This window comes from Loxodonta africana, chromosome 18 (genome assembly GCF_030014295.1).
Source record: "Loxodonta africana isolate mLoxAfr1 chromosome 18, mLoxAfr1.hap2, whole genome shotgun sequence".
Lineage (NCBI taxonomy): Eukaryota > Metazoa > Chordata > Mammalia > Proboscidea > Elephantidae > Loxodonta > Loxodonta africana.
In genome coordinates, this window is record NC_087359.1 from 62,452,044 (window position 1) to 62,471,290 (window position 19,247).

At 40.7% G+C, this 19,247-nt stretch overlaps 1 protein-coding gene across 8 annotated transcripts in view; it reads left to right on the plus strand.

The window, feature by feature from the left end:
• VPS53 (VPS53 subunit of GARP complex) overlaps nt 1–19,247 on the plus strand; it is a 143,908-nt gene that overhangs the window by 97,719 nt on the left and 26,942 nt on the right. For all 8 annotated transcript variants that reach the window (XM_010596477.3, XM_064271508.1, XM_023556245.2 and 5 more), the window contains 3 exons: nt 679–826; nt 6,479–6,561; nt 7,724–7,802. In XM_010596477.3, the coding sequence (XP_010594779.1) occupies nt 679–826; nt 6,479–6,561; nt 7,724–7,802 (310 nt within the window). The remainder of the gene's footprint in view (nt 1–678; nt 827–6,478; nt 6,562–7,723; nt 7,803–19,247) is intronic.

Genomic DNA, 19,247 nt, shown 5'->3' on the forward strand with positions numbered 1-19,247 from the left:
TCCCTCGTACTCTTATGGGTGCTAGGAATTTAAATGTGTTTCAAATCTTTGATTACCAGTGCAAGCAGATAGTTTTAAGGTCAATTATTTTTTAAGGAGAAACTTCTTTTATTTTTAAGGTAAATGTAATTGCATTCTGTCTTTTAAAAATTAGAAATAGCAGGAAGTTTTATAACTGCACTGTTAGTTGAGGAACGTGTGATTAGGTCAGTTGCAAGGGGCATGTGGTATTTTCTGGTTCCTTGGACCATCAGGCTGCGGACAGGACCTTGTCTTAATATGCACTTTTGTAGCCCTCTGCAAGCACAGCACATATGCCTCTGCATAAGGGCAGGGCTTTTTCAACTGAGACAAACAGTCGGGGAACTAGCTTTTGTGCTAGAGAAAAAAAAAAGATAATCCTACAAATTAGGAAATTCCAAGCTAAACAGAAGGGCAGCTCAGCAGCCTTCTCTTGAGTATCCAAGTCATTGGATTTACTGTGACTAATTCTTCCTCTTTCTGATGGTCAGAATTCAAACAAATGATAGTCAAGGTAAGGTCAACAGGAAGAGGACTCATTGTATGTGGATTGATTTGGGCCATGTCCAGCATTTCCTTTCCCCTTTTCTTTGTCTTAAGATGTACGGAAAAGAATTAGAAGTTCCAGCCTGACTAGTTCCCGTTCCTCTTCCTCAGAACCACAAGCAGCAGTGGAGGGCTGACCATCACTAGTCTCCTCAAGGAGAAGGAGGGCTCAGAAGTAGCCAAGTTCACTATAGAAGAGCTCTGTCTCATCTGCAGCATCCTGAGCACAGCAGAGTACTGTCTGGCCACCACCCAGCAGGTGAGCTGCCCTGGCCTGCCCACTCACCACCTCTTTTTCTTGAACCATCCGGGCCGCTTACCTCAATAGATAAGAGTATGAGCCCTAACAAGGCCACAGGCATCAACCTTGAGCAGACCAGTTAGCCTCCCACAAAGGAAAACTTGCTATCCCAGTCAGAAGACTGCCTAGGCAGCCGTCTTACAGAAGGGCCTTGTTACAAAGGAGACTGGGCAAGAAAGTATGACTGGTCTCCTCCTCGGAGTTGTGTAAGCCACTCAAAGGGCATACCCTCTTTAAAGTAGGTCAGTAGCACTGCCTTCCGTAAGAGAAAATCAGTAACAAACTTAATGGTACTAGGACCCAGCCTTTGGTGGGATAATTACAACCAGTTATTCCATTCTCAGAAGTGTTACTAAGCTAAGCAAAATCTTTTGGGTTTTTATGTGTCTCCTGAAATTTACATAGCATTCTCAACTGCCTAAACACATAACCACTGTTTAGGATACTGACTTGCAGAAACTGAAGCAGGAAAGGGTAATACCTTTTCTGGAGCCCCCCAATAGCAGTAGTTCAGTGAACTGATTTAGCAGAAGGAAGACCCAGAATAACTTTCTCTTCAGCCTTAGACATGGGATTAGAAGTTCCTTTTCACATTTAGTCTGGAACATACCCAAGGCCAAGAGAGAGAAACAATTTGGGGAGGTTCTGCTCTTCCTCCCTCTTTGGATTTATTATTTACACATGTCTAGATCATAGAAAGACAGTCATAATTTGTAGTTCAGACAGTACAACTCAGAGCTCCTGTGAGCCAATGCAGGAATACAAGAGGTCCCCCAAAGACTACACAGTTGTGGTTAAGCCAGGCAGAGGCAGAGGAAGTAGCATGCTCTGTTTGGAGACATGATCACATTGAGTTACACAGGGAATGGTCTGTAAAGGTTTGGCCTTGGAGCCAGAGGCAGCAATCCAAGAAACCCCAGGGCAGGACAACAATATGTGTGAGGACCTCCAAGGTAGGGGTCCCAGAGTTCTTTGATGAAGAAACACTAACTATTTTGTGCGTGTGCAAAAGGAAAGACAAACACATATATAAGAAAGACAAACATGCATATTTTAAAAGTAAAATAACCATAGTATTAAAAAAACAAACATGAAAATAATCACTCTTAATTCCGTCACTGTCAAATGATCATATTTGCAATCTGGAATATTTTCTTTCAATCATTTTTCATGAACATAGTTTTATATGCTATAATCTTAATTTAATTCCTTTTTATATCCTTTTGTTGTTGTGGATAACATCATAGCATAAACATCTCCCCTGTTGCTATAATGTCTTTATTACCATCACTACTAATAACTGTATAATATTCCATTAAGGCACCATACAGTAAATTATATAATAGCACCCCTGATCATTGTGCTGCTTTCAATTTTTACTTTTATAAATAATCCTTCAAAGAACATATTTCTGGATATACTATCTTATTTGTTTTGCATTATTTTTCTACAACAGATTCTTAGAAGTTCTAGGAGTATCAGTAGATCTGAGACCATATTGATGACTTCTAATACACAGAGCCAAATTTTTTTTATTTAGTAAAAATTGTTTTTACTGATTATAAAAGTAAATACATTCCTAGCACCTATATTGTGATCTCTAAATAATGTTTTTCCCTACAAGGAGCCAGAAAGTCCTGGAGAAATTACCAATTTCAAGCCTGAGGTCGTGTGTTGAAATCGAAGCTGTCAACTAATAGATTCTCGTCAAGCAGACCAGCAAATCGAAGTCAGCCAGACGCAGGGTTGGAGGAACAGAAAGGTTTATTCACAGTTTGCAAACTGGGAGGCAGGCATGGTCTCATGACCTAAGGCTGCCAGCTCCCTGAACCAGGGCTAATTTGCACCTTTTATAGGGAGTGATATATATATGTATGAACAGTGTGGGGAGGATCTTCAGTCGTATGATAAGACGCTCACACAGTCCACAAAATTTTACGGGATGGGTTTTTGCACACAGCTCTAGAAAAACTAAAAAAAAAGAAACCACTGCACAGCCCTAAAGAAATGGCAGCGGCTTGCTGTTGCCACCCCAGGAAGGTCATATAGCAGGTAAATTCGTCAGAGTGCCTGCCTCTGGGCCTCCTTCCCGGAGAAGAGAAGAAACCTGGGAATTCGACCAATCATGGTGAAGTGCTGTAAAAGTTGTAACAAAAATGTAGCAAGAGTAGACTTTTTGAAAAAAAACTATTATGGGAGGGTTAATAACCCTTTTTTGACTACCTTCTTTAAATGAGTTTCTTTATGTGGCCTTTTTCCTTGGTTTCTTAGAAAAACAGCTTGAGAGATTTTCCCCTTAAACCCTATATTTCTACCCCAGAGTATTTGTTACTTTAGTCCAGGTTGATTGACATTTCCTGGGTTAGCCAGAAACAATTTTTTGTCTGGCCCTGGGCTGCAGCCTGCCCTGTGATTGGTATGTACCTTGCAGGGATTGGTCTATAGACTATGCAAATGAAGTATCTGTAGCCTACTATGCAAATGAAGTATCACCTTTGAAGATGCTAAGGAACTACCTCCTTATTTTGAAAACTGGCAAATAAAGGGAAAGCACTTGTTTTTCCTCTCCTGTCTGAATCGTGGAAATCCTGGTGGCTTAGTGGTTAAGAGCTATGGCTGCTAACCAAAAGGTCAGCAGTTCAAATCCACCAGGTGCTCCTTAGAAACTCTATGGGGCGGTTCTACTCTGTCCTGCAGGGTGGCTATGAGTTGGAATTGACTCCATGGCAATGGGTTTGGTTTTTTTTTTTTGGTTTTTATCTGAGTCATACCTCAGGATAACCAAATTATTGATGATAGGAAATAGCTCTTTATAGAAAATTTTTAGCTAATATATGAAGAAGAGAAGATAGAATATCACTCCTTTATACCTTGTAATAGAGTAATGGCTCTGGGCATTGAGCATCAATGGCTGCTAGCATCACAAAAAAGAGAGACAACCAGACTTTATGCATCTTCTGACAGAAGTACAAAACACCATAATGAAGTAGTTAGAAAAAAAAAAAAACCCGGAATCTGATCAGGCTTCTACAGTTAACTATCGATTTATATAGCAAATGCAAGGGACAGAGGAATATGTTAATTTATGCTTTAGGGATGTAGTCAGCAAAATCCAAACTCTTTAAGAAAAAAATGCAGAGGGGCAAAAAGAAATGGAGGGAGGAACTAAAGAGACTTAAGAATCCGAGCAATGAAGAATTGGAAAATAAAATTAAAAAAAACGTATCAATAATGTATCAGTATTGGTTCATTAATTGTAACATGTATCATACTAATGTAAGATGTTAATAATAAGGATTTTGTGGTAAGTGCTAAGAAGGATAGCAAGAAAAGGACATCATGCTTGGTAAGCTGGAGGGTACATGAAAACAAGGGAAACCGTCCATGAGATGAATTAATGGCAGTGGCTGCAACAGTGGACTCAGACATATGCACTATTGTGAAGATGGCACAGGACTGAGCAGTGCTTTGTTCTGTTATACAGAAGGTCACCATGAGTTGGAGCTGACTTGTACCTAACAACAACAACAACTAAGAAGCAATGAAATGTTGCAGTGAGAGAGTAAGGGAGTTGCCCAGTGGAATAGAGTGGTCAAGGAGGGTCTCTCTGAGGAGGTGTTATTGAAGCGGAGACCTGAGAATCAGGAAGGAGGCTGCTAGGGAAAGAGCTTAGAACTGGGGAGCCTAGGGTATTAAGACAAGGGAGTTGGTTAGGACGGGTGAGCAGGAAGTGTTTCAGACAGAGGAAGCAGGAAGTATGAAGTGTGAAGGTCCTGAGGAGTAAACACCTTGGTGTGTTCCAGAAACTTAAAAAGAAGCCAGTGTAACTGGAGCCTAGCAGACAAAGGAGAGCAGCAAGATGTGGATTGGAGCGCTAGACAGGACTCAAATCCCTGTTAGAAGTTTGGATTTTATTTTCAGTGTAACAGGGAGAGGCCACTAAAGAGTTTAAGCATTGTAAGCTTGTGCTGTAGTTTGTTTGATCTGACCCTTACAGATTGCTTCCAGTTTTTCAATAATATAAACACTAGAATATGAACTTTATGAGAACAGAACTTATGTTTTGTTCATTGAATAACTAACTCTCTTACTCTTTTACGGAAACTCTGGTGGTGTAGTGGTTAAGAGCTATGGCCGTTAACCAAAAAGGTCGGCAGTTCGAATCCACCAGGCGCTCCTTGGAAACCCTATGGGGCAGTTCTGGTCTGTCCTATACTGTCACAATGAGTCAGAATCGACTTGACAGCAGTGGGTTTAGTTTTTTGGTTTTTTACGCTTTTACAGGGCCTGGCACATAATAGGCCTTCAGTAAATATTGGTTGAATTAATGAATGCTACAGAGAATACTTGCATATCTTTGTACGTAGGTCTCATTATTTCAGTGGGATACTTTTCTAGATATGAAATTGCTGGTTTAAAGGCTGTATATGTTTAAATTTTTGCTTTTTAAGTAAGTTATCCTCCAAAATGGTTACACTAATTTACACACCCATAAGAGCACCCTGGGTTGCATAGTGGTTAAGTGCTGCGGCTGCTAACCAAAAGATTGGCAGTTTGAATCCACCAGGTGCTCCTGGAAACTCTATGTGGCAGTTTAACTCTGTCCTATAGGATCGCTATGAGTTGGAATCGACTCAATGGCAACGGGTTTGGTTTTTGGTTTTTTTAAGAGCATTTTTAGGTCCCTAGGTGACTCAAATGTTTTACGCTCAACTACTAACTGCAAGGTTGGTGATCTGCTTCCATGAAGATTATAGCCGAGAAGACCCTACGGAGCAGCTCTACTCTGTAACACATGGGCTTGCCATGAGTTGGAATCGACTTAAAAGCAACAGGGTTTTTTTTAAGAGCATTTTTAATTTAAGACAAAACGTTCATTATTCTTAGAGTTTGGGAAATAGGCTTGAGAGTGCTAAATTTATCCATACCCAGAAATTCTGAGAGAGATTTACAGTTCTTATTCAGTTGTTCTACTCCGTAACACTTGAGGTCACCGTGAGTTGGCATTGACTTGGTGGCAACAAGTTTGGGTTTGGTTAGTTATATTTTTCTTTGAGGCTGCTAGGAGCTTGTTGAGTGTGTCTGTCTAGACTGTAGGCTGATGAGGGCAGGAATACCATATCCCCATCACATAACATGGTGCTTGGCCCATAGTAGCACTCAATGAATATTTTAACTGATTTTACTGCCACCCACCACCAAAGGTTTTCCAGCGTTGTTGGTCAAGCCTACAGTTCATGGGGCAAGGGGCATCTTAACATCTAGGTCTTTTGAAAATTAACAAAATGAGTTGTCATTGTGTCCTAAGAAACAAATAGAGCACAACATTAAAGGACACAGGTTCTGGAGGAAATTTTAGTTCTGGCCCTACCACTTACTGCCTTAGGCAGATTGATTACCTCTCTGAGCCTCCATTTTCTTATCTGTGAAATGAGAATAATAACAGTATGTTCCTCATAAGGTGGTTGTGAGAATTAAATGAGTCAACACATGAAAAGTGCCCTAGATCTGTGCCCAAATCGTCAAACTCAGTAAATGTTAACTACTGTCATCATGGTATTCTTTGGGAGAGCCATTAAACAGGTTTTTGTTTCTCTTCTTTTCTGATAGCTGGAAGAAAAACTCAAAGAAAAAGTTGATGTAAGCCTGACTGAACGCATCAATCTGACTGGAGAAATGGACACATTCAGCACGTATGTACCTTGCACATATTTGCTCAAGACCTGCCCCCTTAGCTGTTCATGAAGCAGCATGTCCCAGGCCATTGGCTTTAGGTCAGTATAGAACCTAACAGGTTTCCAGAGCCTTCTGTTGGATCAGGGTTATTCACCACTAGCCAGTAAGAAGAAGTTGGCACAGCTGCCTCCCATTTTGGCTTCCCAGATGCAGGCGTTCTTTTAACTCACAGGGTCTTTATCATTGCACTGTCCAGAGTAACAAAAGGGAAAAAATCCTCCTTGGCCATCCCTGTGGGAAGGTCAGGTACAGGGACTCCCATCTGCCCCTTCCTAAATCCATGGAAGGCCTGCCCCATCTCCAGTGTTTTAGCCATTAGATGTGTGTGTTTTCAGGGGCTGGGTGGACAGTGCTCTTAAATCCAAGAAGTTGGTGTGGCACTTCATACAGTCGAGCCTTCTTGAAATACCTATTTCCCTGGTAGTATCTTTGTTGGGGTTGATTCCTATCCCACTGGCTTTAAATGTGCTCTAGGGATAGACCAAGCTCCTGCTTTCACAGCAACCACTGACTGAGGAAAATTCAAAATTCTCTTTTTAGATCATTTCCTCTGAACGTTTTTTTTTTTTTTCTATTTCTGATTTAAACATTTTGAGAAGACTTATTTTTGGAGGGAGATGCCTAAAGACAGACACTAGGGTTACAATTAGGGAGGCTTTGTTGTTTTTGGGGTGCCGTCAAATCGGCTTTTGACTCACAGCAACCTCATGTGACAGAGTAGAACTGCCCTATATGCTTTTATTGGCTGTAATCTTATGGAAGTAGATCTCCAGGCCTTTCTCCCATGGAGCCACTGGGTACGTTCAAACTGCCAGCCTTTCGGTTAGCAGCTGAGTACTTAACCATTGTGCCACCAGGGCACCTTAGGGAGACTAGCCATGGAATTTTGTGTCCTGACTGGGTGAGGACATACCCAAGTAAAACCAGGACATGTAGCAGGACTGAAGAAAGACCTGGAGTGGCTCTCCATTGTCATTAATTCCCTTTCGAAATAAAACTGGAGCTTTTCTGATGAAATGATGTGTCCAGTTTTTACACAGATGCATTAGGATGGGGCTGTGTCAGTCATTCAGAAAGTCGTTTTTGAAGGGTGACCATGATAATTCGTTTGATTTACAGTGTCATCTCTAGCAGTATTCAGTTGTTGGTTCAGGATCTCGATGCTGCCTGTGATCCTGCCCTGACCGCCATGAGCAAGGTAAGGTTTTTAGGAAGTGGCTTCTGACTAGACTTCCAAAAGGACTCCAGATGGTTTCTGTTGCCTCTGCGGGTAGCTTGAAGGCTCTTTGGTGCTTCAAGTATCAGCTGGGAGGAGAACGGAAAGACCTCCAAGAGTTGCCTGAAGCACTCAGTTTATCCTGTACTTTAGGCCAATTGCTTGTCCTTTTAGAATGAGACAAGGACCACATGTGTTTGGAAGTCCAAAGGAGGTGTTGTCTCTGATTAGCATCTGACATGTCCTGAAAACCTTAATGTGGTCTCACCAGAATGGGTGTGTTTGTTAGCGCTAAAAGCAGTAATTTCCTGACTCATTCATCAATCTTGCCAGCTCTTTTCTACTTCTTTCTGAGATCTGGGGCCAGTGCAGGATTATTTGATCAGAATTGTGGACTCTGGTTTCAATGTCATGGTGGCCCTCAGTCTCTAGTTCCATTTTTTGGCATTTATCATGTGCTGTGCCTATTGCTATTTGGCTTTTATGTGCCCATGTCTTCTCTTCCCAAAGAATGTAAATTCCTTGAATGCATGAACCATGTCTTATACCACCCTCTGCCCTCATATTATCTTCGATGAAGAAGACTCTCATGCTTTTGATTAGTTAAGTTGGAAGTAGGCAATTCTTTACTGACTTCTAGGCCAAATAACATGCTCTAGAACCTTCTGGAGTAGGAGTCAGAAAACTACAGCCTGTAGGCCAAATCTGGCCTGCTTTCTGTTTTCATAAAGTTTTGTTAGAACACACCTGTGCTCATTCCTTTATGCATTTCTGTGCCTGCTTTTGCGCTATAACAGCAGAGTTGAGTATTTGTGACAGTGTCCATATGGCCCACAAAGCCTTAAAATATTTACTCTCTGGCCCTGTTCAGAAAAATTTTGTGCCAACCTCACTTTTAGAGCCATAGGCTTTTGTACCATTCTTGCAAATTCTGGAGAAAGAACTCTGGAGCATACTGGCCAGTAGCAGAGTACAGTGGAAAGAACATTAGCTTTAGAGGCAGATAGACCTAACTCTTCAAGTTTTTCTTTTAGGGATGCTGAGCAAATGACTTAATCTCTCTGGGCCCAAGTTTCTTCATCTGTATGTTAATACAGATACCTGCCTCCCAGAGTTGTTGTGAGGATGGAACATGAAGAGAGTGACTGGCCTGGTGCCAGTCACATAATAAGTGCTCAGTAAACATTAGTTCCCTTTCCCTCTTGTCAGGAGCAGTGGCTTGTGTAAGAAGACATTTGGTCTGAATTTGTTTTGCAGATTATAAATATTTAACAAAAATATGACTAAAACCAAAAACTTAGGCCTTAGGGTTTTATGGAGTGATGCGAGGAGTCCTGAAGTAGCTCATGCCACAAAGTTCCTGTTCAAAGACCGATCCTTTTGCCAGTTAGATCTCGATATGTCTTTCCAGTATTCTCAGCGTTAATAAGTGGAACACTCTGAGCAGGCAAACTGAGGCCAATCCATTCTGTTAAAGGCAGGAACATGGCCCTGAGGACTTATTTTGTAGGTTCTGATTATCCCCTAGCTGCTGGTGAACGTTCACTACATCCTGAATGTGATCTGTTCCAGCTGCTATCTCTCCTGAACTGCCACACACTTGAGATTGGAATGCAGCTGGTGAAAGAATTTTAACATTTACCCAAGGAAGAATGGATTTTTTTTTTTTTTTCTAGTAAAATAACACTTAGAGGGGTTTTAACACTCCAGGTGTTGCTTATATGAACTGTCAGTTCATTAGGTGGATTTCCCTCAAATTTCTCCCCCAGACCCACACCAGCAAATATTAACAGAGACCATACCTTCAGAATCTTTTGTTTATACCAGAGGAAAACCACAGACTTGGGAATGCTGCAACTGGTAGACCATTACTTTTTGTTCTGAGTCTTCTGGAGTTCTAGCAAAATGAAATCCATGTGATGAAAATGACCAGATATAAACAAGCCAAGTGGTCACAAATTGATTCAACATATGCTGTCTGTTATTTGTGCCTGTGTGCTGTTTTGTGTATTTCTTCTAGGATTTTTTTAAACTTCTGTTTTTTGGTAATGATTATGTCTGTCTCTGATTCCATCCCTTTTGCCATAGTTGAACAGTTCAATTCAGAATCTACCCAGCACAGCGCTAGGAGCTACAAGACTTGAGAAAGACATAGACCTTATCCCAGGGTGCTTAGATTCTGGTAGGTGTGGAGCAAAACATGTATGAGGGAGAGGAGTACCCTAATAACTGTAATATAAGGAAATAAGTTACCTAAAAAGAGTACAAAATATGCCCTCCATGGGCTTGCACTGAGGAAGACCTTCAGAAGGAAGTGGCATTTGAAATAGACCATGAAGGATGGAGAAGTTTTGAGTAAATTTGAGATTAGAAAGGCATTCTGAACAGAGAAACAATATGAGCAAAGATACGAAGTTAGTAAAGTTCAGAGTTTTGTCAAAATTGCCAGTCTCACTAAGTATCTTTAGAATTCCAAGTCTACTCTGTACGTGGACCTATAGAGTCAAGGTTGGAAACAGGGCTGCCTTCCAAGAGTTTATATTCTAGTGGGGAGAAAAGTTAGAATAGCCAATGCTGTGAATATCTTTTATATATGGTCACCTGGAATGAGGCTTCCTTCAAAAAATGGATTGAGTCAAGCTATTTGATTATGTCCATTCCCCTGGGAGGAGATGGCATTCTCATGGGAGGCACCCATGACCTCCTCCTTGGTTGGTGTATAGGCCTTTCATGATTTGTTTCTTCACTACCTTATTATCTCAGTTTCTGCCACTCTTGTGCATATACCCTATACTCTAACCACTGAACTGCTGAATGTGAATTGTTGTTTTGTGCTTCCAGTCTTTTCATGTTCTATTTCTTTTAATGCCTAGAATTATTTTCCTGCTTTTGTATGTCCAATGGGCAGTTCAGATGTCCCCCTCCCTTTTTATTGAGATAGTTCACATACCATAAAATTCACCCTTTTAAAGTGTACAATTCAGTGATTTTTGTATATTCACAAGGTTATGCAACCATCACCTTTAATTCGTGAACAGCTTCATCTCCCCGAAAAGAAACCCTGTACCCAGTAGCACTCAGTCCCTATTCTCCCTTTCCTTTAAGCCCGTTACTACCACTAATCTATTTTATATATTATGAATTTGCCTATTCTGGACATTTCGTATAAACAAAAGCATATAATATGTGTCTTTTGGGACTGGCTTCTTTCACTCAACATGTTTTCAGGGTTCATCCATGTTGTAGCATGTATCAGTACTTAATTCCTTTGTATGGCTGAATAATATTCTGTTAGATCATTATCAGATAATCCAAAAAAAAACAAAACTGGGTTTTTCAGATACATAGTTTGCAAACATTTTCTCCCATTCCATGGGTTGTTTTTTCACTTTCTTGAAAATGTTCTTTTTTGTTACTATTATTTTTTATTGTGGTATATATATATATATATATATAAAACAAAACATTTGCCATTTCACCATTTTTTACATGTATAATTCAGTGACATTAATTACATTCATCATGTTTGCTTAGGGAGCACTGAACTTCTGTTAAGGGTGATGGAAAATTTTGGAAATGGGTGGTAGTGATAGATGCACAACATGATAGTGTTCTTTTCAACAACAACAGATTTTTATTTTGGTGAAATTCAATTTATCTATTTTTTTTCTTGGTTGCCTTTGCTTTTGGTATTATATCTAAGAAACCATTGCCTAATCCAAGGTCACAAAGATTTACTCCTATGTTTCCTTCTAAGAATTTTATAGTTTTAGCTCTTATATTTAGGTCTTTAACCCCTTTGGAGTTAATTTTTATATATGGCGTGAGGAAGGGGTCCGCCTTCATTCTTTTGCATGTGGCTCTGCAACTGTCTCAGCACCATTTATTGAAAAGACTTTTCTTTCTCTATTGAATTGTTTCATTTCCCTTGCCAAAAATGAATTTCCCATAAATATATGGGCTTATTTCTGGATTCTTAATTCTATTCCTTTGATCTGTAGGCCTTCTTTATGCCAGTACCACACAGTCTTGATTACTGTAGCTTTGTAGTAACTTTTGAAATTGGGAAGTATGGTGCACCAACATGGTTCTTCTTTTTTAAGATTGTTTTGGCTCTCCTGGTTTCCTTGCAATGTCTTCGTTTTTTGTCCCACCTCTTTGTCCTTCAAGACACCACAATACTTAGACTACCCCTTTACTTTGTTATAGCATCTATTGCAATTATTTTTATATCTGTCTCCTATATAAAACTGAACAACTTGAGGATTGTGTCTTAATTATTTTTGGGTCTCCAAGGCATAGCACACAGTACTTACTTCACAGTCCAAAACCAAAAACCCATTGCCGTTGAGTCGATTCCGACTCATAGTGACCCTATAGGACAAAGTAGAACTGCCCCATATGGTTTCTAAGGAGCTGCCAACCTTTTGGTTAGGAGCCGTAGCTCTTAACCACTATGCCACCAGGGTTTCCTGCATAAGAGTGGTACCTGCTAAATGGCTTCGAAGGTAAAGAAAACAGGAAGATGAAAGAACTGAAGGCCTGTAGATACCGATTGACCAAAGAATGATGACAAAGTGAAAAATAAATAGCTACTGAGCAGCTTTGGCTGGGTGGAGCTCGTAGACACTCAGTAGGAGAACTGGGCATCTTTGTAGGAGATGGCAGGACGACAGCGTCCCCTGAAATCTTTCTGTACAGGCAAGTGTTCCCGATAATGTGGGACTTCATAGCAGGTCTTCTTACTTAAGCAAGTTGCATCCTAGGACTGACTGAAGAAAGGTCAGGATTAAGGAATGCCCACTCCTTACTATTAGCTTCCCAGGGTAAGGACAAAAGCCCTGCTGTTGGGCAAGGAGAGGAGAACACAGAGCGGCAAAGTTTGGTGGAAAACATGCAGAAGCTGTCTGAAATAGGCCCAGCCCAGACAGGGGAAGCAAATATGATGAGAGTTTAGCAGTCCCTCCGAGACTGTCAGTGTGAGATGTGTAGTACAGTAGTGTTGCTAACAAGTTATGTTAAGGTTTCCTTTCAGACCACTTTCCCCTCCCATATTGCACCATTTTCTTAGGTAACCTTCATGAGGTGGTAATAGCAATCCAGTACCCAAATGCACTGTCTTATTTAATCTTCACAAGAAATTTATGAGGTAGCTATGTTACTTCCCACTTTTACAGATAAGGAAACAGAAACTGAGAGAGGTTAAATCACTCGTCCAAGGTCTCTTAGCTGGAATGTGGCAGAGCCAAGATTCAGACTCAGGTCTGTGTGTATGCAGGGTTGTACCACACCAAACAGAGTAGGTCCTAGTATCTCCTTTTGGACAATGTGGACACTGAGGCAAAATCAGGTTACGTAATTTGCCTAAAACACAGGAGCAATAAGGCAGTGTGTGGCCACTACTGCAAGGTTGATGCGAGTTCTCATGCTTACTTGATAATGAGTTCTTCAGGCATTCACAATCATGTTCCACGCTGGTCTTCAGTTCTTCTTGATCGGACACCACGACCTTCCTGCAGGGGAGAGAATGTGTTGAGCAGCCAAGCCAAGTATTCCAGTCTGTTTTTCAGTCACACTTCTCCCTGCAAACTAAGGAATTGTTATTCTGGTGTGTGTGTTCTTTTGCTTCTTTTTCATAATATACCCAAAGCCAAATAGCTTTATAGTGGTGAAGCCAGAAGTAAAGCCAAGCCCCCTGATTCTCAAAAAGGTAGTTAGTTGTTCAGAGCATTTTGGTGGAAATACCAAGAGTTCTGTCTTTTAAATGTAAATTCTGCAAATCCTTAGGAATTAGCATGCCTGATGATGGCCTTACACGAAGGATATTTAAAAAATCAGGGACCTCCTTAAAGGGACCCGTGGTCCCCTCCTCACTACGTCTTTTTACCTAGGGCCACTCACATCCCTAGGTTGAAAGAATTGAAGTCTCTGTCCAAAATCAAGTACACTTAGTTTTTTTTGCCCATTGATGGTAGTTTTAGAAAAGACAGAAAGAAAGAAACTGAACAAATTAAATTTCCTCATAGTCTGACGTGTAATTTCTATTAGGTTTCAGGATTGTGAACATGTACTGATTTAGATGGCTGCATTACTATCCCCCAAAGACATTTCAAAATAGCTAGGACAGTCCTCAAGTCTGTTCTCATTTTCCCCAGTCATTAAAATACAGATGTAATGCAGGAGGCCCCCAGAACTCTGTGGTTAAGAAATCCTCAGGTCCACTTTCCGGCTCCAATGAGAGCACATCCTTCTTTTTTTATAAAAAAAGATTTTTTTCATTATGAGAAAAATAAATTACCTTCACTCTAGAAAATGCAGATGACAAAAAAGAACGTAAGTCGCCTGCAATTCCTATTAACAGATGCATTTCTTTCCGTCTTTCTTTTTACAGATATGTTTTGAAAATAAAAATCAGCTTGTATTTTTTTTTTTTTAATAAAAATCAGACTTTGATACTATTTTGTAACCTGTTTTTGTCCCTTAGCAGGTTATAATAGCTTTCTGTGTCATTAATCTGGAGCCACAGTGTTTTTAGTGATTACATAGTATTCCATAGTATTTATTGTTTTTTGTTTCCCATGTATTTGTTGTTAAAATCATAACAATAGCTCATATTTTTTATGAAATTAGTATGTGTTCAGAGCATTCTGTGCATCATCTCTCAATAACTGCATGTATTACAGATATTATCCTCATCCCAATTTTACAGATGAGAAAACTGAGGCTCAGAGAGGGAAAGGAATTTGCCCAATCACACAGTTAGAAGGTTGCACAGACAGTATTAGAACTCATGATTGGCTGGCTCCAAATGTCATCATCTTCAGTTCTATAATCTTCTGCATCCCTTAAAATGTATTTGGTAAGGTTCGCTTTTGATGGCTATTAAGGTTATTTCTACTTTTTCACAGTGATAAACAGTCTGACGACAGATACCCTCATGTATGTATATTTCTGGACATTCATAATTATTCACTTCCATTGCCTTAAGAGGAGTTGCCCAGGTTAGACGCTACATAAAATTCTAAGGTTTATGAGATATTTTCAGATTGCTTTTAAGAAAGGTTGTACAAATTCACCTTGCCATCAGCCAGGCGGTGAATGGAAAAATATATGTATTTTCTGAAGGCCTTTGTTGCTCTAATTTCTATTGTGAATCTTTCTGAGTTTCCCTTTGGAGTTAAGGAGCACGTGTCCCTGATCAAAGAAGTGAGAGGAGACGTTCTTCCCTCCTCCTCTCACCGTCACCACTGCTGCCACGTCGTCTATGGTTCGACCACGTTCTACACCGAGATTTTGCTCCCCCCAGTTCCCCCAGCAAATTTCAAGTTCATTTAGGGTGGTAACCGCTTCTTTTAGAAAACAGTAAGATTAAGTGGAAAGAACGTGGACTTTGGAGTTAGACAAACCTGTGTCTAGATCTCAGCCTGCTGCTTAGAAGTTATGTTTCACTAGGCAGGTCACTTGTCTGCAAGCCTGTCTGAGCACCTGTGACGCGAGAGTGATAGTACCTCCTTCACTGCATTGTTATAAGCAGTAAGCTCACATGAAAGTGTCAGCCATGGTGACTGGCACTTAGTAGGTCTTTAATAAATGTCTCTTCTCCCTTTTTGTTCTCCACACAATGCTTGGTCCAGTGCTGAACACCAGAAAGTACCTATAAACATAGTAAATGCTTGTTCTATGAGTAACAGCAGCCCAGGCAAAGATCAGAGTGTGTGCATGAATGAGTGCGTGCCTGCATGCATGCATGAGTGAGTAGTGAGTGCATGAGTGTGTGGGTGTGTGCATACGTGCTTGTGTGTGTGCCTGAGTGAGGATGGTCCCTGGGGACTGATGACCCAGCAGCCTAAACCACAGCACCAGACCCTGACTGCCGCCTGAAGTGTTCCTTGAGTCCAGACGTCTGACTCTGTGCTCTTATATATCTAATCCAGTGATCAAAATGAATAGATGAAAATTTAAACTTTCAATTGAGAAAGATTAGTTTCTCAGGAGACCTCTTTCTAGGCCTCATGTAGCAACAGAAAAAAAAACAAGTTCCATGGTAAGCTAGTTGTGGAACACTGCTCTCTGATCAGTGGTTTGGTCAGTCCGATGCTACAGTGGGCTTGCTCCAAGAAGTGGTTACCTCCCTGTGAAGTATCAGCATAGACCAGGCACACCCTCCCCAGGCAGTGGAACCACAGGCCCTAGTGATGTTCCGGCTCCATAGTCGTCCCTCCGTGGTTAGATATGGGATGCTGTAAGCTCTGAGCAGTATCAGCCTGATCATTTCCCTGCTTGCTGTTTCTGTCAGCCCTGCATCTTAGTTCCTGCTTCTTCTGCAAGCTGTTTTTCTTGTTGTTTATATAGTACCCATTGAGCATCATCTGGTATTCACCCCCAAAACAAAAGAAGAAACTTTAAGGGTGGAAGGATAAATTTTAAATGTCAAGTGCAGGGTTTGCCTGGAAAAGTTGGAGTCATATTTCTGCTGATGGCTTTTCGTGATGTTTCTTCTTCCAGTGCAAGCTAGTGTTTATTTCCTTTTTAGAAAGAGGCCTTTGCTTGATCACTGTGTGTTTCATTAGCTTCTCCTTGAGAAACAGCACTTCTCCTTAACGAAGGACCAATTAAGTGCTTTTATTCCTTAAAAAAAAAAAAGCAAATGTCCAGGAAGCAGCCTTATGTAGTGTTTGACCTAGATGTCCCACCTCTGCCAGTTACCAGCTGTGTGACTTTGAGCAAGTTACCTAACCTTGTTGAGCTTTTTTTTTTTCTTTAATTGTGCTAAACTATATATAACAAGGGGCCCTGGTGGTGCAATGACTAAGTGTTTGGCAGCTAAACAAAAGGTCAGCAGTACAAATCCACCAGCCGTTCCTTGGGAACCCTATGGGGCAGTTCTACTCTGTTTTACAGGGTCGCTATGAGTCAGAATCAACTCGACAGCAACGGGTATATATAACAACAGTTTGCCATGTTAACCATTTTTAAGTGCAATTCAGTGATATTATTTACATTTACCACGTTGTGCTACCATCACTAGTATCCATTTCCAAATGTTTTGTATTGCCCTAAAAAGAAACTCCATACTCCTTCAGCAATAATTCCAACTCCTTCCTCCCCCTAGGCCCTGGAAACCACTCATAAACTTTGTGTCTATTTATTTGTCTGTTCTACATATTTCATATGAGTTGAATCATACAATATTTGACCTTTTGTATCTGACTTATTTCATTTAACATACTGTTTTCAAGGTTCATCCATGTTGTAGCATGTACCAGAATTTCATTTCTCTTCATGACAGAATAATACCCTGTTGTATGTACATCCCACATTTTGTTCATCCATTCATCTGTTGATGGACACTTGGATTGTTTCCACCTTTTGGCTATTGTGAATAATGCTGCCATGAACACTGGGGTACATGTATCTGTTTGAGTCCCTACTTCCAGTTCCTTTGGGTATATACCTAGTAGTAGAATTGCTCAGCCATATGGTAATTGCATAAGCTGTTTGAGTTTCCTCATCTACAAGATTGTTGTGAGAACTAAATGAGATCATTTATGAAGAGTAAGTGAGGTGATATATATAGTGCCAAGTATAGTGGCCTGCACATGGTAGGTCCTAACGTAGGTGCCTTGGGCAATTTAAGTTACAGCCAAAATCTAAGTCAGCCGGGGGTATAGATGATGGTCAGCATCAAACCATCTGAGGCAATGACAGGACAGAATCAATGCTAACAAGAAATGTTTTAAAAACAGTAAAGCAATATCAACTTTCATTGTTCTCCAGTACTTTAAATCACTCTCTTACTTTGTTAAGCTGACTCAAATTTGAAATCATGAATCCGACTTGGCTTGTGTTAATATTTCTTTTAACTTGACCATCGGAGTCATAACTGGCTAGAGTGTTAAAGTGAATCAGATATTTTCACTTACGTTCCAGTTTTGGTCACATCCTGACGTGGCTAGTGGCTATCAAGACCTGTTAGATGTTGTGCATATATAACCAGTGGGAACTTGAGGAAGTCCCAAGTCCCACACTCATTCTTCTTGCTTTAGAATTGCTTTGTAACCAATGACGGTACATGTCACCACCTCCGTTTCTGGTTGTTTTCTGTTAACAGAGAACTGTAATGTTTAGGTAATTGTTTATAAACTCTTTTGAGATTTTGAAATATAAAACACTGCCAACTTGGAAAACAGTAGTCGTTACTGTGGGAGAGCTTCATTCATGTTGACTGAAGGGTAGGGGCCTTGGGCTCCCTGCCTGGTCTGCCCTGTTTACCCAGGGCATTCTCAAGCTGCTTCGAGTCTTGCAGCAGAGCTGGGGAAAAGAAGATGAAATGTAGACATTAACAGCATCTGTCAGTTTTGGCCTCACCCTCATGAGCTCATTTAAAATCACCTAGGATGCTTATTCTTTGGGTAGGTCAAATCTTTAAGATCAGATAGAAAAAGAAGCCACTTGAATGTTAAAGATAATGAGGAAAGTATTACACATAACCAAAGCATTAGAATATAAACAAAGTCAGTTCATATTAGACCTTTCTACTGTTTTTCCAATGTTTCTTTCTATTTTTTTCCCAATAAAAAATCAGAGACTTCTCTTCCTGTGGTCTACTTGTGAGACCTTGCCTAAGACTGTCATGTCTCTGGGCCTTTTCATATCTGTAAAATGAAGATGATCTATGATTCTGTGCTTACACATACCTAGAGCTTTTAGCATACAAATTTCTGCTGATTTGAGGAGACATTAAGACAAAGCAGAGAGTATCTGAGCTTCCCAGGAGCTGGAGAATCATCCATGTTCAGTATGATTCTTTCAGACAAGCCCTCTCAATATCCAATTTTTCCTTCTCCCAGGAGCTCTATAAAAATAGCGTTTTCTTGCCAGAGATATCAAGGCCTCAGGACTACTGACCTCCTTCTGTGAACTTATTATATGGTTTGCATTTGGCTTAGGATCTGTTCAGCAGACAGACTAGCTCCATTCTGTGAGGCTGACTCAGCAGAACTCCCCCAGCACATTCCCGCTCTTTTCAGGGTTAAAGTGGGTTCCCTGCAGCTTTGGGGCAGGCTGGTGGCACCCGTGCTGCCCCCATTCTTCCATGGATACCAGAGAGGGAAGAACCACTACAGCACTGCTTCCTTCTCTGTTTTCTAGTGTCCAGTGCTGCTAAGTACCACTTACTCCAAGAAGTTTAGCCAGCGACATTCACTCTAAATGTTTTCCAGAGCATTTCCCCTGATTCTCCTGAGGTTGTTAGCACTTGGGTGAAAGCAAGTATCTCATTTGTGTTCATGGCCTAGTCAGGGACCACGTTAGCCCTCTCGTTGCTATTCCTTTCCCCCCACCCCTGTCATCCACACGGTCACTGTGCCTCTTTCCTGGCCTGTTCCCTTTGTCACTGTCTTACCCTCTGATCTGCCCCTGGTGTTT